Raw genomic sequence first — 25,313 nt, forward strand, 5'->3', positions numbered from 1 at the left:
TAATACGTTTTGTTGGGCATAAGTTCTCTTGTTTCTCATAGCATTATAGGAAATTGTTGTACCTCTTATAATTGCCTTCATAGTATCCCAAATATTCTGTTTTGAAGTTGTTTCATTATTATTATCTTTTAGGAAATAGTTTAGCTCCTCTTTCAGCTTATTAATATACTCTTCTTCGTTTACTATTTGGGTATTTAGTGTCCATCTTTTTTTTATTCCTCTCCTGTCTCTCCAAATTAGCTGTATTGGGTTGTGGTCAGCCCATTCATTTGGTAGGATTTTAATTTCTTTTATTTCATTAGCCAAATCCAAATCCATCCAGGCCATATCTATTCTAGTCCAAGTCTTATGTGGATTGGAATAGTATGTAAATTGTTTCTCTTCAAGGTTCCGTTCCCTCCATAAATCTTTTAAATTTAACTCTTTCATCATTTCCTTACATGCCGCAGAAAGTTCCCTTTTCCCCTTCTTGTTTTTTCCCATATTACTATGGTCTTTTGGGTAGTCTGCAATGGAGTTAAAATCGCCAATCAAGCAAATGTTCCTTTTTTCGAAGCCTACTATTTTTTGGTGGAGGTGTTTAAAAAATTTCCCTTGGTCTTCATTCGGGGCATAGATTGCTACAAGTAAAAATGTGATGTGGTTTATCCAAACTTGTATAACCAGAGTTCTTCCTTTGGGATCCGACCAGGTTAATTCTGCCTTTACATCTTGTTTTACGTAAATTGCAATTCCTTTTTTCTTGTGTTTATCGGCCGGTGCCGTAAAAAGTTTCCCTAATTTTGGACAAATTAGATGTCTTTCATCATTTTTCGAAATATGTGTTTCTTGAAGACATATTATGTCTGTGTTATGTCAAATAAGTTTTGAAAATATCCTTTTTCTTTTTGATATTGAATTTAATCCATTTATATTGATGGAGAGCAACTTCTTCCCCTCCACCATTTATCTATGTCTGCTTAGATTTTTGCCTAGTAATAATTCGATTCTCTTCTTGTTGTTGTTGTGGGATTTGCTCTTCTCTCCCAGGTTGTGGTTTATCACTTCCTGAAATTGGAGAAAGTCGTTCCTTTTGGGTTCTGTGACGATATCGGTCCTCCTGTGGTCTCCTTTTAAGTTCTTCTTTAGTGGATTGACCATTCGTATCCGTGAGCTGTTGATAAAAGTCTTGGGCCTGTTCTATCGATTCTATTTTGATTTTCCTCTCTTTCCACGTAATTAACATCCCTTCCAGGATTAACCATTTAAATTGGATTCCTATTTTATTTAAATCATTAGCTAGAAATTTATAATCTTGTCTTTTCATCCTCACTTTCTTTGGAATTTGTTTTAAAATCATAATTTCTCTGCCTTTATATGATATCGTTTCCTCCCTAGACATTTTCAAAATTAAATCTCTCAGACATCTCCTAGAGAAGCGGATATGGATTTCTCTTGGGCAGTTGTTGCATCTGGCGTAGCTTGTGCTAACCCTATATACCTAATCAAACTCTTTAATTAGGTCATCTTTTTCTTTTCCTAACCACTCAGCCAATATTTCTGCCATCAAATGTTCCAATTCTTCATTTTTTGCTTCAGCCACATTCTGGAACCTTAAATACGCCATTGCTTTGTCCATCTCGAGGTGAACCAGTGAGTCTTCCGTTTCTCTAAGTACATTTTTAAATTCCTCATCCATCCTTTCAAAGTTAGTCTCCATGCATGTTGTTCTACTCTCTATATCTTTTATTTTCACTTCATTTTTCTCCATGGCCTGCTGTAGAGACCCTATCTTACCCTCCACCTTTGATATATCCGCTTTCATTTCAGCCTTCAGTTTCCCCATCTCATCTTTCAATTCGCTTATATCTGCTCTAGTTTCATTGTGATTTTTAATCATCATTTCTTGCATTTTAGATATAGCTTCCTGCAAGGATAATAAGGAAGTTTGTATATTAATGTTGGGGACATTAGGCTGCTTTTCCCCTGTTAAGGACTCCTCAATAGTTTTTTGAGTTGTTGGTGGGGTGGATGTCAACGTAGTCGATAGGGTCGGGGTAGCCTTCCTTCCTGTTTTTAAGGCCATAGTTGTCGTGGATGTCATCTCTCTAAGTATTTGTTTTTGTTGATGCACAATTTTAGATATATTATCCCAAATCATCATTCAGTGTTTGGGTCTTGTATTTGAAAGTCTATTCACGTATTTCAATTTAATATCTCACTCCGCAGTCTTTTCCCCTATATCATAAATAGATATCTACTACAGTATTCTAGTCTATGTAATAAGAAAATTGGTCAGGTTTAAGGAATTAATCTAAAATGTCTTAAATATACATAATTTATAAATAGTTTATATCAACAGAGTTTATCCCTCTTTACTATTAATACTTACAACAGTAATCTCTTAACTTTATAATAATAATATACCCCCCTCTTCCCCCCCCAAATAAGTAGAATTATGTAAGCTATTTAGGAGATACAATAGGGAGGCAGGGGGCAAAACAATAAGAGAAAGGGTAGGAGAGAGATTACCACAGCTTCAGAGAATCAACAAACAAAAAGCAAGGAAGTCATCTTAAGGAGAAAGTAGTGCCAAACTAGAAATATTAAGTAGTACCACGTAATAAAGAAAGCAATTTAGGTGAGCTAAAAGTCCATCTTCCAGCTAGAGGATTCTTTTCAGCCTTTCAATCAGCAAATGGTGTAATGTGCTGACTAATCTGCTGTCCCAAAATCGTCTTTCCCAGCCTTCTGTTTGTCTCTGCCTTCTTCCTCTTGCTTCTTCTTCTTTCTTTGCTTTCCAACTTTTAAATCAACATACAAATCTTCCAAAGTCCAATATAATGCTCAGTTTGTCTTCTCCACAATATTAAATAAATGTGATAGTCGTGTTGTGCTCAGATATGAGGATTCATCAGACTCGATCAATGCCAGTATTCTTTCACCTCCGTCGCCTCCCTTTTCTCAAGTAAAGTCAAAAAGAAAGGTCCAAAAATCAGATGAAGCCCCTCACCAATTCCGGACCTCCGATCTCCTGGTTTTAGCAATCTCCCTCTTTCCCCAGAGCTTCCCTTTCACAGGGTAAAATCTGCTCTTTCACTTTTGTGCTTAGGCTTTTCCGCTCTCCATTATAGTCCTTTCATTTTCCCAACTGCTTTTCTGGCCGCTTTCCGTCCGACTTCTGAAAGGTGCTAATTACAACCAGGAGAGAAGAATTTACGCTGTCATTCTTCTGTCATTCTGCTATCTTCAGTCTTCAAAGGTTCCAAGTTATAAACCGTTTCTCTGTTCCTGTTACTCTTGACCTCGCAGGCTGTCACTGCTTTGCTTATTCACTCAAGTGGCAGACCGGACTTGAAGCCGCCATAGAATGACAGCTTACTGTTTTGCGCCAGGCTCGGGAGCTTCCCTCTTCGCTGTTGGGGGGTTGCCTTCCCCACTCTGCCGCTCAAGGTTCTCCACGTTGACACGAACCTCTCCAGGGTTCGTGTATCCCTGGGGGATCGCTCCTGGTGCCAGAAAAGGTGTTCAAAGACTGCAACAGTCTTCTTCACCTCCGTTCGCCCTGTCCTGCCACCCGATGTCCCAGGTTTTCTTTCTCAAATTCTGCATATCCATGCTATAATCAGGTCACTGCAATAAATGTAATTCTCATTCTTTCCTCATGTATAATTTCTTTGTATGTTTTCCTAGAATTTTTATCTGCTTGGTACTTGAGATCTATGTAGGACAAGCTAACAAGAGACCAAAGCAACTATGGGACAAGGATGCTGTTTGGCTGTCAGCCTTCCAGTCTAGAAAATTGTAAATCTTCATAATTTTAGTTCCCAGAGATTCAAAAACGTGTTAACTTCAGATTCCCAGGATAGACACCTGAGAAATTAATGGCTATATTTACTCTCCTTTCTAAGTACTTTTCAGGCCTGATCATCTTAATACTGTCACCTGCTGAAATTTTTATTGAAAAGCATGTTCAGGGAGAGACACCAGCGATCTCTCCAGACACCAGTGATCCCTCCAAACTAGAGTTCTTATAACTAAATTTCCCACAATTAATTCCATAGCCCCATTAGAAATTATAAGCATTACATAACAAAGCAACTTAGAAGGCTAAACATCTGCCACATTTAAACTTATTACTGCAGATTTCATTTAATTTGGTGATATTGATGATGACAGGCTGGGTTCATTCAACCTGGCAAGGCAAAACCAGATCAAAACACAGATATATAAGATCTTACTGTAAGCAGTGAACTCAATCAATGCATGACATCATTATGTTATTTCAAAACTGAACAAGTTAAGGAGAGCCTTCAGATCATGGCTCTGGAATTCTTTCCAACTAGCAGGAATGATAAGAGATTTCCACATTTTCTTCTGTATAACAAAGTAAAATATTGCATCTGTGTAAATATTTCTGCACTTCCTCTATATTGTATCTTTGAGCATAGGTCCTGAGTGCATTGGAAAGCAAAGGCAGCAGACCACGCATGCTTCACTCTGGGTCACGTGGACAGGAGAAAGGAAAGAAGGGAATGAGGCAGTCAGCAATGTTCCAAGATGTTGTCCAGCTGCTTCTCTCATAGAGGTTCTCTTCAATAATGGTTTTCTCCACAGACCCAAGCCAGAGCCAGTCCATTTTAAAATCCAATCTTTCCTTTGCTAGCCTCTCCTCCCCACACCAAATTTGGTTCTGCTCTGTTCAGTTTTGTCCAGAGACAATCCTGATTCCTTTTACATAATTTCTTTCCAAAATTCTGTTTAGTTACAAAGAAGAACAAAGTAGTAAAGTAAAAATGTCTAGTAAAAATGTTGAGTCACACTGTAGCTCAATTACACATGTAAGTGTGTCTGTGTGGAGAGAGAAAGGCAGAGAAAGCAGGCTGCATTCTGAGTAGTCCAAATATTGCAATCTTAGTTTTCCATCTGGAAATGGGAATCATTATCATGGTTTCATGGTAAAGATCCTGATTTAGTTAAAGATGACAAACCTACAAAGCACTTGACAATTTATGAATCGCTCTATCTTAATTAAATAGAATGTTCAGTCATCTTCTGTAATGATATTGAAATGCATCAAAGATATTGTAGTCATTCCTAAGTGCATAAAACTGTTAATGAATCTGTTTGCTAGTTAGCTATTTCATCTGAGAATTAATTATTCTGTATTATAAATGCACACATATACACATTACACATACATAAATACCTGCTGGTCCAGCTGGTCCAGGAATTCCTTTAGAACCTTTACTTCCTGGCAAATTCATAGTGTCTCCTCTGTCACCTATTAAGCAAGAGATATCTTTAATTTTACCAGTTTCCATCTTTTGAATATATTTTAATGTAAAAACTTGTTAGATAATTTCTTACTATACACATCCAGATTTAGAGAGACATTCTACAAGATTCCCCTCTCCCCAAGAGATTGAGACAGTTTGACTCTTTGATTGGGGAAGAAGTACAGGAACATATTCCAGGAAAGAAATTATGCCAATATTCTGAAATGCCAGCATGACTGAACATAGGGTAAAGAAATTAAGGAATCCTTTCCCCTTAGCTATTCCCTCCCATGTGTCCAAGCAGATATTACATGATGATTAAAAACTCTCCCAGTGTTTTCTTATCCTTCGTAGAACTTAAAACTAAGAAAAAGAACATTCAAGTTATAGAAAAACTGTATATGATAGTAACATTCCTGCAGGGCACTTGTGTAATAATCTGCATCTACCAATGGATGGGAACTTATAACACTATATATGAACAGACATCTAGGTTATCACTCTCCCAACCTTTTCTAGGAGATTCTTTATTTATTAGTCTGAGGTAGCTGATATTTCCTGTTTATAAGATTATCTGTTTTACTCATGCTATGCCAAAGTTTTTGTAAGAGGTATAAACGCATTGCCCTAAGCTAGACCATATAAAAAGGGTTGATTTCAAGAAATCTCTTAAGTGAAGGAGTTAAGATGTTTGGTTCTATGGCTCCCTGATGTCTAATCTGTGTCATGCTTTATTCTGTGCATGTATTCTATGATGTTAGGGGAGAATAAGGAAATTCCAAGATCTATATATAAAACAGAAATATCTGCAAGAATGAAGGTAGAAAATCACATTTTTTTTCTTAAGTAATGCATAAAAATTTTAAAAAAATGAATTAGAAGACAACACACATAACCAAGATACTCATCTTTGCTCAGACAACACTATCCACAAAAACCTTATATGGGGAACACCGAACAAATTGAATAGGTATAAGCTGTCCCTAGCACTTCTGATGGGATATAGAATGCTCTTTGTTGAGAACTCTGCATTAGTTTTAGTACAATACAAAAAGGCAACAGGTAAATATGAAATTATATGAAGAATAAAATGATTCAAGAAACCAAGTTCAATGTCTCTATGTAACTGCACATATGAATTAAAAAACAAACCAACTTAGATTCCTAAAAGTAATTGGACTTACCAATTTCACCCAGTTGGCCAGCTTCACCAATCAGACCTGGAACTCCTGGAAAACCTTTTTCTCCCTATCACATTGAAAATGGGCACAATTTTACCAATTAGAATTAATATTAACCAGAAAATTGGTTTTATCAGAATTCTTTTATGAGCCTTGATAAGCAGAAATTATAGAATGTGGAGTATGTTATGTTTTTTCAATTTATCAAATTTGTATGCTTCTTGATTCTCAGTTACTCTGGGCAACTCGTAACAACTAACAAAACCAAGGTCTTCACTATCCTTTGTCAAAGGCCTGCAGAAAAGTCAGGTCTTCAAAATCCTCCAAGTTCCTATTGTATAATTGAAGGGACCTGGAGCAGGCCCGTCCTGCCTCTAGTAACCAGGCTCTATGCTTTAGATTCACCTTTGAAAAAAAAAAACCAAGAAGAGTAAAATCTCTTATGACCATTTAATGTATTATGGGATACATTTATATAATACATTTAATGTATTATAGGATACATTTGATTTGATGCTCTGTTTTATGAGCTCTCATAAAGTAAGAATTAAAACACAGAGGTATTTCGATTCATGCATGCAGACAACCATCAACACACCCAATTTTGCTCACCCTCCGTCCTGGGGTTCCAGGGAAACCAGAAATACCTCGAGGACCTGGGACACCAATATATCCTGGAACACCTCTTATTCCTTTAATTCCGGCATCGCCTTTATGACCTTTTTCGAAACCAGGAAATCCAGGGAAGCCTGACAATCCTGTCGGACCAGGTGATCCCATCATTCCTTTACTTCCTACAAAAATACAGTTGAAAATGTTAATTTCTTTTCTTCTCTGCAAACCTTTATGTCTCAAGTTTGCTCGGCATCAGTAGTAGCTCTATTCAAAAGTTCTTGCTTCTAAGTTGGCGTGTTCAATAGAGGCATAGGGCACTATATCCAACATCATTCTGCCTATCCTGTGAGGGCGACCAAAGGGGCTTGCTTAAGATTCTTCCTTGGTGAAAGATAAGAGGATGAGAAAGCAGACCTTCTCTCTGATTGACCCAATGTGAAATATGCTAGGCATTTTAACCTTTCACTTCTGGCATTCAGACAAGCATTGAAACCTTCCTTTTTAGACATTTGATGCCTAGTATTGATGTTATGGTGAACATTTCAGGTAGGATTTTTTATTTAGTTATATTTTGCTATTGTAATACAATATGGTTATTATATTCATGGATGTCTCTTTTATGCTGCTATGAATTGCATACCTTTGATTAAAAAGTAATTGATTAATTAATATTAATTAGAATGCACTTCTTTTCCTTGAATGAACTCAATTGGTGCCTGGGTGTGAATGCTACCCTGGTTTACTAAAACCCAGCGTTATCTGGCTTTATCACTTGAAATCAGTGCAGAATAATGATGAGGAAATGGTGGAGCATAGCTGGACATTTTCCTTGAGTATTGGGTCTCCAAAGAGCAATGCTACTCTTGCCTAGTTCCTTAAGCCTTCTTATAAAATTCCTCCAAGATAAACTGTGATGGTCACAACCTTATGTCAGGAATCTAACAAGGCTGTGAAGAACCCCAAGCCACCTCAGTTCAGGAAAAGCCATTTTTTTTCTGTCTACTCAGGTTGAATATGTAGAGTTCAGACTAATAATATGGTTCTATAACTTCTCCAGTTTCCCAGATATGCAGATATCTGAGGTTTCAAAAAGGTCCAAAGATGGTTAATGTAAGCAGCACTACTCTATGTGTCTTCTATTCTCTGAGAGTAATCTGCAATTGGCTGCAACCCTCCTTTTCCATTCGTCTTTATATTAGTTTTTATACTTACGTATATTATCTTGTAAGCTACTGAGAAATAAATAAATAAATAAAAATAAAGTCTTGAGACCATTACAGCTGTATTGTCCACAGTTCACCAGGAATCTCTTCCTTTTGTTATTTATGTATTTGAAGTCACCCTTAATTCAAGGAAGGGAAAAACTGAAGAAAAGTAAAAGGCAATGAATTGTTTCAGTTAGGACAGACTCGAAGACTAGGGGTGGGGAACGCTTGCTTTCATACAAGGAATGAGAGGAATGTACTGTACGATCTGATGAGAAGGAAGCTTGCATTCTCTCACTGTAAAAAAATCAGAACTTGGGGCATTTTGAAAGGTACAACAAAAATTTTAATATATTGTATTTATGATACATAGTGGCTCTTTACCTTGTAGACCGATGTTCCCTTTAACACCAAATGTTCCTCTACTTCCCTTTTCACCTTTCACTTCCAGTATTATGTTTGGCATGATTTTAGGAGGTGCTCCTCGTAGACCACGTATTCCACGGTCACCTTTCAAGATAAGTATCTTAATTAAGGGTGTATTGGAAGCATACAAGTTGCCTTATGTTAAACTGAAATTGTGCCTTGCTCTATTTTCATTTTTAGCAATTTCACTGCCAAAGGTTTTTCCCAGCCCTTGAAAATCAAACATCTGGAAAACTCAAACATCAAAACCTGTCATTTTTCTCATGCAAAATATATGCTCTACTTTTTCCTATAAACCTAGACTTCTAGCTATCTAGAGAGAAAACTGCATGCTGTGATAATATTCTTAACCATATAAAACAACATGTTTAAGAGGAAATAGCAGAAATGAAAAAATGCTTTGTCCCTCTTCTTGCAGATTTTTAATAGTTGTGTTTAAACACTCTTCCAAATGGTCCCATTGTTGTTTTGTTTGAAAATAAATTCTATTTGATTTGAACAGTAAATAGAAGACCTCTTTTTTTTCTTCCAGAAAAATTAGGATTTAAAAAAGAAAAATAATGTAAAAGTGTAATCACAGAGATTATCCAGTTGTATTAGTGATAGGAAGATGGCAAGGTGGCAGTATATACGGTACTCTAATGAGCTCTGATAATTCCTTCAGATATTTCTATTTAACTCACTGCAGAAGATAAGCATTTGCTAATTACTGTTTGAATCCAAACTTTCCCAGCCAGCAGACAGGGAATGGATCTAACAACATATTTCTTTGAAAAAGCAATAACAGAGATAAAAAGAATGCTGATACATCAAAACTCAAAAAAACATCAATGAAAATACTCTGAATTAAGAAAGAACACTGACGCCAATCAACCCACCCTGGAGAATTTTCTATCCATCAGTGCCTTTGTTGGTGAGTCAAATTCTAATGTATTGTCATCTAGAACCTTGTTAGATTCGAAGAGCAAGGAATTTACATTCTTTTAAGAAAGAGGGCAATATGAGACAAGGGGGAAAAAAGTATATTAAATCTCCTCCATGGAAACTTATGTGGAATCGCAATCTACAAACTGTTTGTTAACAGTTTGGACTGTAATTTCAATTCATATCATCATCATCATCATCTAAAGTGTACAGTAATCAATTATGACCAAAATAAAGTTACTATTAGTAATAATCAACCCATTGTTCTTTTTCAACTGGGGTCATGGAAGAGGTTTTTAGAAATCAAAATACATATTAAAACCGGAAGGGCGGAGCTGGCATCGTGACGATACGACATGTGATCTTGGAGGTCTGAGATTGCTGCTGATATCTTTGCTCCTGGACGGTCCAATCGGATCTAAACCATCCTGAAGAGACGGTGAATGTAAAGAGCGCATCCTATCAATCCCAGAGATATCGCAAAGTCCCTGGTAGATCCAGGAGAAGCTCTTTTTGCCAGCAGCAAAGAGGCAGCCATTAAAGCTGCTGAAGTTGGGACAGCTCCAAAACAAAAGAGAACGGAAAGAGAAAGTGTGCCGGTTTGGTGAGAACTTTTTCTTTATTTTAAGATTTGAAAGGATACCCTAAGGAAAAGAAAGAATCCGTAGAAGTTTTGACAGAAGTGATTAAGCGGCGATTTTAAACAGGAATGTCAAAGTAATTTTTTTTTTCTCATTGCTGGATTTTCTACACATGATTTTATATTTTGAAACTGGACTGTTTTTTTTTTGTTCTTTCACCTATTCTTTCTCTCCTTTTTGACTTTAATAATATTCTAGGCTAGAGACTCCCTTTTAGTCATCTTTTAAAATATCTTTTCCCCTTTTTATTATATTTTGTTTGGAAAAGGAGGGGGAAAGTGAAAGCAAAAGAAACTTTGTAACACTGCCAACTAGAGGCTTGGAAATATTCTATTTCTTTTTCTTGACCAGACAAAGCTGAGAAAGAACTGAGACTTCTTTTCAAGGACAACGCTATTTGACAAAATAGAGGGAAGAGCATGGGAGAGTATTATTGCAGGTGCTCTTCTGGGTTTCTATCAACAGCTGCAGTCTGGTGTTGAAGCTTATAGAAAAAAAAAGGTGATAAGACTCTGGAGAAGAGAATTATAAATTTTAACAAAAGCCTTGGATAATCAAACAAGGTGCAGTGTGCTCTTTTTTTCTTTTTAAGCTGCGCTATTTCTTACTTTAACAAACCCCCTCATTACTGGTTTACTTTTCGTAATAGCTATTTGGATTTTTGGCCTTTTGGAACTTGTTTTTGTCTTTCTTTTTGTCTTTTGAAGTCAAATTTTTACGTTTGCATTTTATTTTAAAGGAAAGCTTCAGTATTAATGATTTCCTTCCTTTACTTTTTAAGGAAGTAGTCTCTTTTCTTTTTTCTCTCTCCCTCCCTTGTATTTTTTTTTCTATTTACCTTCCATATTGGCGGTTTTTTTGGTGGCTTTCTTTTTTTCTTATGCTTTCTTTTATACCTGAAACCTCTTAATTGGATTAAGGTGTTGAAGAACCTGAAAAACTTTTCTTTTCTCTTTTTTACTTTTTTACTTTTCAGCCTTTTTCAGGATTTAACAATTTTTTCTTTTTTGTGTGTGTTTATGGTCTTTTCTTCCATTTTTGAATTTTTACTGCTATCTAGCCAATTGATTGGATTAAGGTATACAAGAACCTGAAGAAATTTTATTATTATTATTATAATTATTATTGCCACTATTTGGTTTCTTTTTTCCTACTATTTTTATTTGGAATTGCAATTGGTTATTTCACAAGTGGATTAAGGTTTAGAAGAACCTGAAGATTCTGAATTGTCCGAAATGAGTAGGAAACTAACACCCCCTGGTTCCTCAACTTCTACTTCTTCCTCTTCACCATCTGGAGGATAACGTTCAATACAGACAATGTTACATCAAGAAAAAGAACAGGAAAAAGTGATCCTACAGATGATTATGCAAGGAATTCAAAATATTCAAATAAGAACAAAGAATATTGAAAAGAGAACAGAGAACATTGAACAAAGAACAGGGAAAACTGATGAAAAGGTGGACAACATTCAACAAATGATGATGTATGATGAGAGATTCCAAAAAATTGAAGAAGATAAACAAAGAGATAAGAAGATTGGAGATATTGATAGCAGATTAACTGTGGTTGAACAAGATAAAAGTGGGATGCTGAGATGGGAGATGGACAGATCAGAATTTTATCTCAGATTCCAAAACATAGAGGAAGAAAAGGAACAAAACCTAGCTGACATAATGATAGAAATTTTGGCTGAAGCTTTGGAAATAACTAAAGAGAAGATGATGGATGGAATAGATGAGGTTTATCGAGTCTTCACAAGATATGCAGTGAGAAATAGCTTACCAAGAGAAGTTCACATCAGATTTACAAAGAAATCTTGAACATTTTGGAATACTACAAGGCACACCCTGAAAAACAAATGGCTTTGATATTTCTAGATGCATAGAAGGCATTTGATAATGTGAATTGGCAATTCATGTTATTACAGCTGGAACAGATGGGCTTTGCTAAAAAATTTATTCAAGCAATAGAAGCTATATATCATAAGCAAACGGCAAAAGTAATGATAGAGGGAGAACTGACAGACTCTATTGATATAAGAAAAGGAACAAGACAAGGGTGCCCACTATCACCTCTGTTGTTTGTGTTAACCTTGGAAGTGCGAAACAGAAATATTAGAGAAGAAAAGGATATAAAAAGGATGAAAATTAAAAAGGAAGAATTTAAGTTGCAAGCATTTGCAGATGATCTGGTTTTCATTTTAGAAGACCCACTAGAAATAGCATCAAAACTGATAGAAAAGATAGAGGCATATGGAAAGGTGGCTGGTTTGAAAATAAATAAAGATAAGACAAAGATTTTGACAAAGAATATGCTATCAAGACAAAAGGAAGAACTGGCAGACCTATTGAAAATTCAGGTCACAAATAAGATCAAGTACTTGGGGATACATCTGACAGCAAGATGCAGTACACTAAAAGAGAGTAATTATATTAAACTTAAACAGCAGATAGCGCTAGATTTGGCGAAATGGGAAAATTTACAACTGTCATTAATAGGGAGAATATCAACAATCAAGATGAATATATTACCCAGAATTTTATATTTGTTCCAAACAATCCCAATAAGGCTTGGGAAAGATTACTTTGAAGATTTAAATAAAATTGTGTTGAAATATATATGGCAAGGTAAGAAAGCAAGAATAAAATTAAAACTTTGCAAGATGCCACAAAAAGAGGAGGATTTGGTTAGCCTAATTGGGAGTTGTATAACCAAGCTACAAATTTGATGTGGGTTAAGGAATGGATAACATTAAGAAATACTAGACTGTTGACATTAGAAGGACATGATCTGTTGTTGGGGTGGCATGCTTTTCTATGGTATAAAGGAACTAAAACACAGGGGTATTTTAGAAGACATTATGTACGGGAGTCTCTGTGGTTAAACTGGGAGAAGACCAAAAGACAATGTTATTTGAAAATTCCAGTCTAGCTATCGACTATTGAAGCATTTTCTTATCCTATAATATATAAAAAGGAACAAACAGTTAGATATGGTGAAATACTTAATGAAAAGGGTGAACTTAAATCTATACAAAAATTAGAGGAACAAGGTATAAAGATGAATTGGTTTTCATATGCACAAATACATTCAAGGTATGATAAAGACTCTAAAACAGAAAGTTTCTACGATAAATTGACTGATTTAGGTAAGATTTTGACAGATACTGATGAAAAGGTGATTAAAAAATTGTATGGATACTTATTAGAAATTAAACTAGAAGAAGAACAAGTTAAAGAAACTATGATTGCTTGGGGGAAGAATTTTGGATATGGTATTGATTTAGAGAAATGGCACAAATTGTGGTCTCAAAATTATAAAATGACAATGTCAACAGCATGTAAAGAAAATTTGTATAAGATGTTTTACAGGTGGCATTTTTCCCCGACAAGAATAGCAAGAATGTTCAAGAACAAATCTGAAAAATGTTGGAAATGTCATCAGACACCTGGCCTGAAATGTCATCAGACACCCCATCAGACACATTACCATATGTGATGGACTTGTGCGGATGGTAAAAAATATTGGACTAAAATCCACACATGGTTGGAAAAAATGACAAAAAACCATATAGATTTGAAACCAGAGATATTTTTGTTGGGAATTTTACCTGAAATATATAGTAAAGACTTGAAATACCTGATTGTAAATGTATTAACAGCAGCTAGGATTGTATTTGCTAAAAACTGGAAAAATGAGAAAATACCATCACAGGAGGAAATCATTAAGAAAATATTGGAATGTGCTGAAATGAGTAGATTGACATTTGAAATCAGAGAACAAGATGATAAACAATTTTATAAAATTTGGGATCTGTTCTATCAATGGTTAGACAATAAAACATGGTAATGTAATATGTAGATTCTTAGAAAATAATAAATATATAAAGATCTATTCTTTTCTTATTATATCTACAAAAAGATTGTAGGATAGATTTGAGATGATAATATGAACTGTCATAAAATAAATTAAGTAAAATATTATTTCATAAAACATGAATGAATAAAAGTATAGTCAAATGATTGATTAACAATTATATTAATGTATTTAATACTTGATTGAAAATATGAGAATATCTACAATGTAATTGTAATTGAAGACTACGAAATGGAAGCACAAAACAATTTGTAAACCAACCGGCACACTGTACGTATATATATGGAAAATGGCTTGATGTTTTTATGTTTCGTTTGTCTATGTTCGTCTTAAAAACCAATAAAAATTTATAAAAAAAATACATATTAAAACCCTTTTTTTGATTCTTCTGTTAAAAGAAGAGCAAAATACATACTTTTAAACTTGGCAACTATTCTTCATTTGTCTTGCATGGACGTTAAAAGCAAAAAGATACTGTTGAAATTCATACATGGTAAGATTAAAGCTAACATTCCTAAACACATTTACTCAGAGTAAAGCCAACTCAATTTATAGAATTTGATTCTAAATCCTATACTTAGGATTTACATGGTAATGTTTTTTTTTATAAAAGGAATTTCAGTTAAACAGAAGCTTTCTTAAAGCCTATTTACAATTACACAAATGTGTCTGGGCATACTGAATAATGTGAGTACCTCATAACACTGAAGAGAATACCTTTTAATCCGAATTCCCCAGATGGCCCTTTAGCACCTTGCTTCCCAGGGAGGCCTTTCTCTCCATAGATTCCCTTCTGGCCTGGCCATCCTTTGAACCCCATAGCACCATTGAAACCTTCAATGCCACGAGATCCTTTAGAACCTTGAATGAAAATGGTAAAAACATGTTTAGGCCTTCAATGGAAATCTGAAGTGCTGAATTTAGCTTTCACAAAGGGGCTTTAGAATAAGTGAAAACAATTCACCAGAGCCTTGTAAAAGCTAGTAGTGGCTGAGAAAGGAGTGGGTTGTAATTCTGAGCAGCAATTTTATGCAAAAGTTGTTTTCACCTTTAAGACCTGGGAAACCAGGCATTCCAGCCATTCCAGGGAGACCCGTTTTCCCAGCCTTTCCTTTAGTTCCAATAATGCCCTGTCCACCTTTGTCCCCTGGCAGACCTTTCATCCCTACAGGACCAACTTTCCCTGGCTCTCCTGGTTCTCCTCTGACACCAGGGGATCCTGTAAAAAAGAAATAAAAATGAAAGAGAGGTATTTGATTAAAATATAGGCAGAAGAGAGCAGTGCAGTGGTGGTATTCAGCAGGTTCTGTCCAGTTCTGAAGAACCGGTAGCGGAAATTTTGATTAGTTCAGAGAACCGGCAAATACCACCTCTGATTGGAGATTTTACAGTATCCTTCCCCTGCCACGCCCACCAAGCCACGCCCATAGAACCAGTAGTAAAAAATTTTGAATCCCACCACTGGAGCAGGTTGTATAGGTACACTGGTTGTACAGGTGCACAAAAGGCAACGGTAAGGATTCATGTGTTTGAAAAATAAGCAAAGGAAGTGTCTTCCAATAATTGACATTACAAATTAAATCTAAAACCTTTTTTATTAGGGATCGAGTACTGTTTAATGTAAGGGACACAGTGGCTCAGTGAGTAAGATGTTGAGCTTGTCAATCAGAAAGGTCGGCAGTTTGGCAGTTCGAATCCCTAGCGCCGCATAATGATGTGAGCTCCCGTTACTTGTCTCAACAGTTCAAAAGCATGTAAAAATGCAAGTAGAAAAATAGGGGCCACTTTGGTGGGAAGGTAACAGTGTTCCGTGTGCCTTCAGCATTTAGTCATGCCGGTCACATGACCACGGAGACATCTTTGGACAGCGCTGGCTCTTCGGCATTGTAATGGAGATGAGCACCATGCCCTAGAGCCGGAAACGACTAGCACGTATGTGTGAGGGGAACCTGTACCTTAACCTTTTACTGTTTAATAAGCAGATGGCTCACTCTAAAGCAATTCCTCCACCCTCCAAAGACAACTTCAAGATATGTGGACCTTAACTCCTAGAATTATCCAGCCAGCCAGATTCTCCCTCAGATTTCTCACAGATCTCTTAATAATCTGAATATTTAAGTATTAAGTTTAAATAATTATATAACTTAATTCAGGAAATTTAGGGTTAGGAAGCAGTGGGGTTTTTTCATGGCAGGAAAGTTTCACATATCTGAAGACATGGTTAAGGCCTGATTCAATGTTTCAGAAAATAGTTCAGACTAACTAACAGAGATAAAAAAAATCATAGGCTATCTATTTCAAACTAGGATTCCAGTGAAATTTATGCCTCTTAGTAATTACAGTATGATGACAGAAATTCCTATAGCTTTTTTTTTACCTTTTAAAAGCATAGAATGAAAAAGTAAGATTACTACTTGACTAGATTTAAGAGAGGGGAAAAAAAACCCCACAGAGATATTTGAGCTATGGCTTTTTAATTGTCTAAAAAGACCTTTCTTACTCTCCAGTGGAATGACACTGAAAACAGCTGAGGTGTGATCTGCCCACAACGTTTATCTGAGAACAAGATGAGGGTTATTTTTCTGGCCATTTGTTTGGGCGATAGGCGCTGAAGAGGTCTGTGAGAACCTGAATGAATAGGGAGATGGTTTAAATCTTTTTTGTCACTGAGTTTTGAGATAGGGTAGATATCAAGAGTGCATCTGTGGCAGACTGACATAGAGGCTACCTTGATATGTTGAGGTGTGTGGGAGAGGAAGAATAATTGAATGGGGAAAGGCTTGGTACGTCCGCATATGTGTGATACGAACCGGGGATGCAGGGGCTGCTAGATTGATGCCTATGAGAAAAACAGAAAGTGATGAGGCTGTACAGAACTTTTGGGGGGAATACTGGAAGAATTTCTCACCAACAAATCCTTGTGGGCCTTTCCTACCCAGAGACCCTTGCTGGCCTGGGAGTCCGGGGAATCCAAATGTTGCTGGTGGTCCTCGGATACCGGTCAGGCCAGTGGGCCCACGAAACCCAGGATTCCCTTTGGATCCAGAGGGACCAGGGAAGCCATCTCTTCCTAAAAGAAGGGGATAATAAGTAAACAGTCAAGCTTCAGAGAACTTATATGCACAGGTGCAGTGTTGAATTCTTACTAAGTTAATCAAACTTTCTCCTAGTGGAGCTTAAGCCATGGCTATTTTGTTTGTAAGAGCTGAATCCAACCAAAGACCTACAAATACTAATAAGCTATGATGATAAAACCAGTTGAAAAACATGGCTTGACCATAAGCTTTTAGGTTGAATCATCTCATCACTGACAAGCTGCATATGTTTGAGCACCTCTAGGTAAAGGCATTTTTTTCTCTGCTGGTGATTATTGCTTCTTTTCCTGGAGTAACCTGTAGTATCTTTGGTGACAGCAATGCATTCAAGAATAAAAATCATGATCTTTTCAAATTCATATTCAAATGCAAATGCAAACTCATTCCAGTTAATGACCGATGCATTTACATATACAAAATAATATAAATGAACATAAAATAACCTAAAACGAATAATCATAAAACCAATTTACTCTAGACTTACACCAATCAAAATACATGTCTATCTATCATCTCTCTCTCTCTCTCTATCCATCCATCCATCCATCCATCCATCCATGTACTCTAATCTTGATTGCACAAAATATAAAGGCTACAGTTATGAATGCACACATTATATATATTCACACTTAGATGGCAAGCAACGAAAAGGCTTTTCTGAATATTGGATATTCTTATATCCAAATATAATCAGATGGCTTCCAGAAAGATTTCTATCCAGGTTAAAATAACTTGGAAACAATGACAAATCCAGTTGATATACTATAGCCATTATTTAATTGGGATCCTGGTACTCTATAAACCCAGTGCCAAAAATGCCTCTGGAGAAAAGCCATGAAACTATAGCCTAGACTTTAAACATCATTGTGAAGCTGTTCATTTTCAGGAGAACTATTAACAGAGAGTCCAGTTAATATATACAATTTGGGAGGGTACTTTGTGGCTCGATAATATTTTAAACTGAAACTTACTTATTAAATCGGGAACTGAATTAAACTCTCAGCAATATTTAAAACCAGAGTAAAAAAAATAAGTGGAGGTTTTTTTTTGAAGCTACATTTCAAAAAACTGCACGTGGAATGTGCAGAAATCATTATATTGCCGTATATCATTCAACAAGATAGCAATAGCACTTAGATTTATATGCCGCTTCATAGTGTTTTACAGCGTTCTCTAAGCAGTTCACATAGGATATTTCCCCCAACAATCTGGGTCGTCATTTTACCGACCTGCATCCATAACCTCACATGGCAAGCTGTTCCATTGATTAATTGCTCTCGTCAGAAAATTTCTCCTTATTTTTAAGTTGTATCTCTCTTTGACAAGCTTCCACCCATTACTTCTTGTTCTGCCCTCTGATGGTCTCAGCCGCCTCAAGTAGTGGAAGACAGTTATCATGTCCCCCTGATCGTTCTCGATAGATTAAGCATACCTAGGTCCCACAACCATTTGTATGCCAGTCCCTTTATCATCTTTGTTGCTCTTCTCTGCATCCTTTCTACGGTCTCGACATCTTTTTTATATCAAGGTGACCAGAACTGGATGCAGTATTCCAAGTGTGGTCTCACCAGTGTGGTGTAAAGTGGTACTATCACTTCTTGTCTTGACACTATCCCTTTGTTGTTTCAGCCTAGAACTGCATTGGCTTTTTTTGACAGCTGCAGCACACTGTTGGCTCATATTTAAGTGGTTATCTACTACAACACCTAGAGCCCTCTCAATTATTACTGTTGAGCCAGATACCACCTATTCTATGCATTTGTTCTTTTCCTGCCTAAGAGTTGGACTGTACTTTTCTCACCACTGAACTGCACCTTGTTGGCTAGGGCCCAACGTTCAAGTCTGTCAAGATCTTAGGTCTATCTTCTAAAAAGTTAGCTATTCCCACTCAGCTTGATGTCATCCACAAATGTGATGAGTTCCCCTTCTATCCTCCTTATCTAGATCACGTCAGGTTCCAAGTAATGTGACTGTTACTTATGAAGATGCTGAAGAGTACTTGGCCTAAGGTCTCACCATTAAAAAAAGAAAAATTCTGGGAAAGACATTCTGAACATTTGTTTGCATTGGAGCTGTCTAGGCATGATTACTGGATTTCTTCCCAAAATTACAGATAAGTGCTGATGATGCACCCTGCACATTGTGCACTCAGTATAGTCTTCTGTAAGACTATCTTGTCATTGGAACTATATCACATGATTCCTTTCTGCAGAACCTGTAAAACAGAGATCTCCAAACTTGGCAAGTTTAAGACTTGTGGACTTCAATTCCCAGAATTATATGCTGGCTGAGGAATTCTGGGAGTTGAAGTCCACAAGTCTTAAAGTTGCCAAGTTTGGGGAGCCCTGCTGTAGCATCTTAACATCCCAGTGGCTCCTCCAATACCAAACTCTGTCTTTTCAGCTTTTTGCCACCCTCTTTATTCTAATGTATAAGGCCCTACTGTACCATTTCTTTCTCTTATTATTAATCTTTGTGTAATCTGAGCCAGACTTACCTTTAATTCCTGGTAAGCCTTGGTCTCCTTGTAAGCCTTTTGTTCCTGGGAATCCAGGTGGCCCATTGTCTCCAGGAAAGCCTGGTGGTGCTCCTAGAACATCACCTGTAAGCCCCTTTTCCCCAAGGCGGCCTAGCAAACCTGGCAAACCAGGATTTCCTTGAAGTCCCTTTTCCCCAGGCACTCCTGGGGCACCTCTGCTTCCTCTGGGTCCAGTGAATCCTAAGCGTAATAAAATGACAAGGGTGATAAGAATCACACTTCAGTCAATTAACAATGAATTACATAAAGTATGGGGAAAATATGAAAATAATCAGTATCCTGGATATTATTAATGAAATGAAGGTTCATTCCCATTAGTTTCTATGGGAATATAGTAATTACCAAAATATCTCATTTGCATATAAGTACAACCTAACTATTAATCTCTTATATGAATATTTCCTGGACATGATTTAGAAAAAGTTTTGGCATAAAGGTCTGATCAAATACAGTCCAATAACAACATTTTTTCATCCGATTAAAATTTTCTCAGTGCTGACCTCCTTTTTTTCCTGAACATGTGAACTGTAATCTGTTGGTACTATAAGCTATCCTTATAGTTAAATTAATTTGCTAAAAAAATACAAGTTATGTTCAATGGATAAAAATGGAGTCAGATTCTGTTATAGATGTATATTCTTGCATTATATTAAGAAATTAATAAAAAGTACCACAAGTACATATCTGAAACTTACCGTAGAATTTGAAAAAAATAAACAAATTTTGCCCTTGATACTCTGCATATTCTTCCATTCCTTAATCATGCAGGTTTTTAACATGTGGATAAGCATGTGTAATTTAAGGAATTGGAAGATAAAATCCATAGGATTAGATATTTTATTTATGGTAAACCTATTTCTTTTAGAAATATGCTGAAGAAGTTATCACTAGTTACAACTAATTTTCAAATTTCATTAAGAAACATATTTCTTTTTAAATTCATGGGATTGTGCAATAAAGTATTTTTCATATTCGAAGAATGAGATATATCAAAAACATCTCTACAATTTTATATAAAACTCTCACGTTGAATAAACAGGTTTTTAAAAATATGAGATTTAAAATATGAATTCAGTGATTAGTTTGGACCTTCTTATACTGTATAATGATAAAATTTACTTTAGCAAGTAATCACTGACTATAAAAATAATTAATACATTATCTAGATGGTGTTGAAAGTAATCAACTTGATGTCTATTACCATCCCTAGTTTGGCAATATCTAATTCTTCTACATAGAACATTTTTGGGAAAAGGGGAAATATGCACCAGCCTATATGCATTAATTATAATGTTTTATTGTCTAGCCCCAAGCAGGGATTTTTCCAAATATTATGAGAGGAAACTCCTCTTCTTCATAGTAGGCAAAAATGCTCCCCAGTGCAGGGGACAACTTCCTCCTCTCCAGATCACACACAAAATAAATTTTCAGAACATTTGTGGAAAACTAAAGAAATAATAGAAATTAACATGGCTCTCGGTCAATCAGCTGTTATATGCTGAAGCAAAAAATATAGTTGCTGTTATAAATACATAATCTTTAGATTGAGTGGAAATCCCTATATTTTCTAAGAACAGGAATACTCAATAAGGATCAATTTCTCTGTCAGGAGAGAACAAGTGAATTGTTAGTGAGTTAAAATCTCCTTTTAAAAACTTTATTTTTAAAACACCTAGTTAGAATTAAGAGTTCTTTTCTCAGTGGGTCTGTTTAATCTGTGATTCGCCAGCTAAAGAGTAGCTCTTTGCGGACTTCCAGTTTGAAGGGCTTCGGCGACAGACAGAAATCCGTGATCGTGCGCGGTTTCTGTCTGGGCTCACCGCTGGAGCGCCCCGAGCCAGCTGGTTTCGGGACTAAGCCACCCCGTAGAGGTGGTGAAGAGGGGGGAGACCGCCAGCAGGGTTGAGGAGAGCTGCATCTCTCCTCCTCAGCTGGCCATTACTCCCTTTCCCGAAAGCGGTTGCAGCGGTGGTCAGAAATGGCCACCACAAAGAAGAACTCAACCGGAAAAGAATGTGCAGGAGGAAGATAAGAAGTGAAAGTTTTGGCTGACCGTGTTAAATTGTAAAAGCAACAACCAAGGTACCCTTAAACTTACAAAAAATTACATCACTCCCAAAGAAGAGTCGGAAGCAGCGAAGGAAAGTGAAAAGGGAAAGGTTGGCTTTTTTTCTTCTTCTCTCTCCTTCCCTATACTGACAACTAAGAGACTTAAATAAGAAGTCAGAAAAATCCGCTTTGACATCAATAGGCAATTAAGCTGAAAATAAAATAAAATGCCAAAGGGATAATAAAGATTTCTGGACATTAAAATTTTTCTTTTTCATAAGCAGGAAGGGAGAGAAAAAGAATAAGGGCAGGATCTGGAAGAGGGAGGAGACTGCCTGGAATTAAAAAGAATCTAAAGTAAAACTTCAACAAGACTTCTAAAAAATACATTTTAACTGAAACTTTGCAACTAAATAGTAATCCCAGGAAGAGAAAGTGAAAAAAAAGAGCAAAAAAGAAACAGCTTGCGTGTATTTGGATTATTTGGTGATCTTTGGATTTTTGGTTATTATATTTGAATGACTAAAATCAACTGGGTGGTTGTTTAAAAATTTATACAATGGCACCACTTCTGGATGAATTGAAAATGGAACTTAAAAAGTACAAAGAAGATGCACAAGAAGGGAAGGGTTCTTTTGGCTTCGTCTTTCAATTCTTAGAAATGGAGATTTGGAACTATGAGAAACAACAAGAAAAGACTGCAAAACAAGAAGACTGGGACAAAGAAGAAGCCATCTTTAATGAACAAGTAATTCTATGTGGGGAAGAAAAAGGAAAGGGGGGGAAAGAGAATGGAGAATTTAAGACTTAAAAAAACAACCAAACAAAAGAAAAATAATTCAAAAAATAAGTATAATACTGGAAAGCAACAGAAAAGGGGAATACAGAAAAGAGAAATAGAGGTAGAGAGACAAGGGGGTAAAAACGGGGTAAAAAGAGAAGAAGAGAGGGAAGAAGGAAAGGAAAAGAAGTTACAAAGGAGCAAGATATAGAGAAACAGGACCTATTTAGAGATAATGGGTGAAAATCTAACTGAAAAGGGGATTCTGTAAAGGTACATAAGATTGTATTGTTATATTAGTAATAGAAATAACTTTAGAAAATTGGAAACAACGTATGATTAAAATGAGGGATAAAATAATGTAATTTAGTGAAATGTTTGTGAATAAAATAAGTGGAATAAAATAAATGAGAAAATTGAATTAGGAAGGAACGGGAACATTTTAATTAGTTAATATTTTATATTCTTCCAGTGTTGGTTCTTTGTAGCTTTCCATAGGTTCACTCTGCTTTCAAATTCTTTGAAGTCTTCTGTCGACCTAAGGAAACTCTTCCTGGATTTGAATCTTTGATAAACTGGTTGTAGGCCATAGAGAGGGTGTTACCTAAATATAGAAGATTTAAGACTCTTTCTGTATGCTGCTTCTTTTCTGTGAACAGCAGGCAGGGCAATGTCAGCTAGGTATAGATCTTCTCAAGAGGGGTAGGTTTAAGGCATCCGGTAATAATTCTGCTGGCTTCATTTGTTGCTATCAAGGACATGTACACATGATTCTTGAGTCAAGTGTCTCCTGAGTTCAGAAGTTCTCCTCTCTCGGTCAACCGTGTTTTATTATTATACTCTAAATGTAGCAGTGTGCTTATACATACAAGCCCAATGATTGGTTTATTCCAAGGATGACAGCATAGTAACAATGCAGTAATTGGCTAATACAAGTAGGTTTCTAAGCGTGCAGGTGGGTGATGTCAAGCATATAGTTGACTGTGTGTTAGTTTCCTGAGGAAAAATCTTTATTTTAAAATAGCGCAGCTCAGAATCTGAGGGGGGAAACCTTTATACTTTTAATAGAACAGAGAAAGGTCAGTGATAGAACAGAGAAAGGTCAGTCTTCAGTCAAGTCGGTATGCTGTATCATTGGCCATTCCCTTCATTCATTCAGAGCAACATTGTTAGGAATATATGTCACCTAACGGGTATTTGGGGTGGAAATATATAAACCAGGATAGACATTTTAATACTGTATCTTTAAGAAAATGCAAAACTGTAATTAGGTGTGGTTTCTCAAACGGCCATAAGATGGAGCCAGAAACCTGGGTTGTCTTAGTGTTAGTCTCAGAAGAAAGTGTGTCTCAGGGACTTTTTTCCCCTCTGTTGGAGAATATTGCCGTTCCTCTTAATTGACTGCTACTCCTGGATTTGATGTAAGTCTGATACTGAACTGTTTTTGACACTGGACTTTGTTATTGGATTATCCCTGGACTGCCTTACCTTACTGACTGCCTTAGCTGTGAATTACTTTGGACTGTTTGAACTTTGCTCAACGTTTCTGGAAGTAAAAACCTACATTTACTGTACAGTGTATCTGTGTGCTGTGTGTGTATTATTCCAACACTTCTCTCACTACGTCTCCCTTTATGCGCTCATTCTCCTAATGGGGAATTACCTCAGCAAATATGTACTTTCCTAAAGTGTGCTGATTTATACCAGACTGGGCGAGCGTATTTGCCTGTGGAGCAGCATACAGAAAGAGTCTTAAATCTTCTATATTTAGGTAACACCCTCTCTATGGCCTACAACCAGTTTATCAAAGATTCAAATCCAGGAAGAGTTTCCTTAGGTCAACAGAAGACTTCAAAGAATTTGAAAGCAGAGTGGACCTATGGAAAATTACAAAGAACCAACACTGGAAGAAGCGAATGGAGGAGCTGGCACCTGGGCCTGACAAAAGCTGGGAAGTATGGAAATCGTTGAAAAGACTGCACATGGATACAACAAGATACAGAGACACTTTGAACAAATGGGGCTACCCAGTGGCTTCTGCCCTTTGCGATTGTGGTGGCATGCAGACAACAACACATACGTATACCTGTCCTTTGTGTCCCAATCAGTTTACACTTGAGGACCTCATGGCAGCATGACAGAACACAATTAACATTGGTAGTTTCTGGGCAAGATCTGTTTAATTTGTATATATTTTAATATTTTAATATTGCATTTTATATTTTAAATGTTCTGCCATATAGTATGCCTTATTTTAATTGTGATGCTTCTGACACAAACAAACAAACCAGCTAAAAGGTGAAATATAAATCCTATCCAAATATCTGCAAGTAATTGTTAGTTTTACAGTACCTGGTGAACCTGCACCTCCACGACCTTGATCCCCTTGAAGTCCTTGAGGTCCTTGAGGTCCATGCAAACCAAATTCACCAGGAATCCCTTTTGTACCCTTTGCACCTATGATTTGAAGATGTAACATGTATATTTTTATTTAAAAAAACTCATTAGAGGAAGAAAAACTAACTGTGGTTGAATGTAGTCCTGATTTCCAAGTGGGAGGGAGTCTGTTCCAGAAGAGCAAGAGACAGCAAGGTTTAGACAGTTTGTGTGGAAGAGAGTTAAAATTGCTCCTCCCTAGGAATTATCAGAGTATATGTTCCATGGTATATAGTAAGTAGTCCAGTTGGGCAACATTTCTGTTTATAGGTGAGGAACAATAA

General features: G+C 36.4%; 1 protein-coding gene across 1 annotated transcript in view; it reads right to left on the bottom strand.

The window, feature by feature from the left end:
* COL4A2 (collagen type IV alpha 2 chain) overlaps window positions 1-25,313 on the bottom strand; it is a 164,385-nt gene that overhangs the window by 22,508 nt on the left and 116,564 nt on the right. The window contains exons 28-36 of the mRNA XM_026707722.2: window positions 24,946-25,050; window positions 19,722-19,943; window positions 17,038-17,199; window positions 15,178-15,348; window positions 14,847-14,990; window positions 8,644-8,769; window positions 7,052-7,233; window positions 6,443-6,506; window positions 5,189-5,263 (exon numbers count right to left, since the gene is read on the bottom strand). Coding sequence (XP_026563507.2) covers window positions 5,189-5,263; window positions 6,443-6,506; window positions 7,052-7,233; window positions 8,644-8,769; window positions 14,847-14,990; window positions 15,178-15,348; window positions 17,038-17,199; window positions 19,722-19,943; window positions 24,946-25,050 — 1,251 coding nt within the window. The remainder of the gene's footprint in view (window positions 1-5,188; window positions 5,264-6,442; window positions 6,507-7,051; window positions 7,234-8,643; window positions 8,770-14,846; window positions 14,991-15,177; window positions 15,349-17,037; window positions 17,200-19,721; window positions 19,944-24,945; window positions 25,051-25,313) is intronic.

This window comes from Pseudonaja textilis, chromosome 1, assembly GCF_049901715.1.
Source record: "Pseudonaja textilis isolate UNSWEBS1 chromosome 1, rPseTex1.2, whole genome shotgun sequence".
NCBI lineage: Eukaryota > Metazoa > Chordata > Lepidosauria > Squamata > Elapidae > Pseudonaja > Pseudonaja textilis.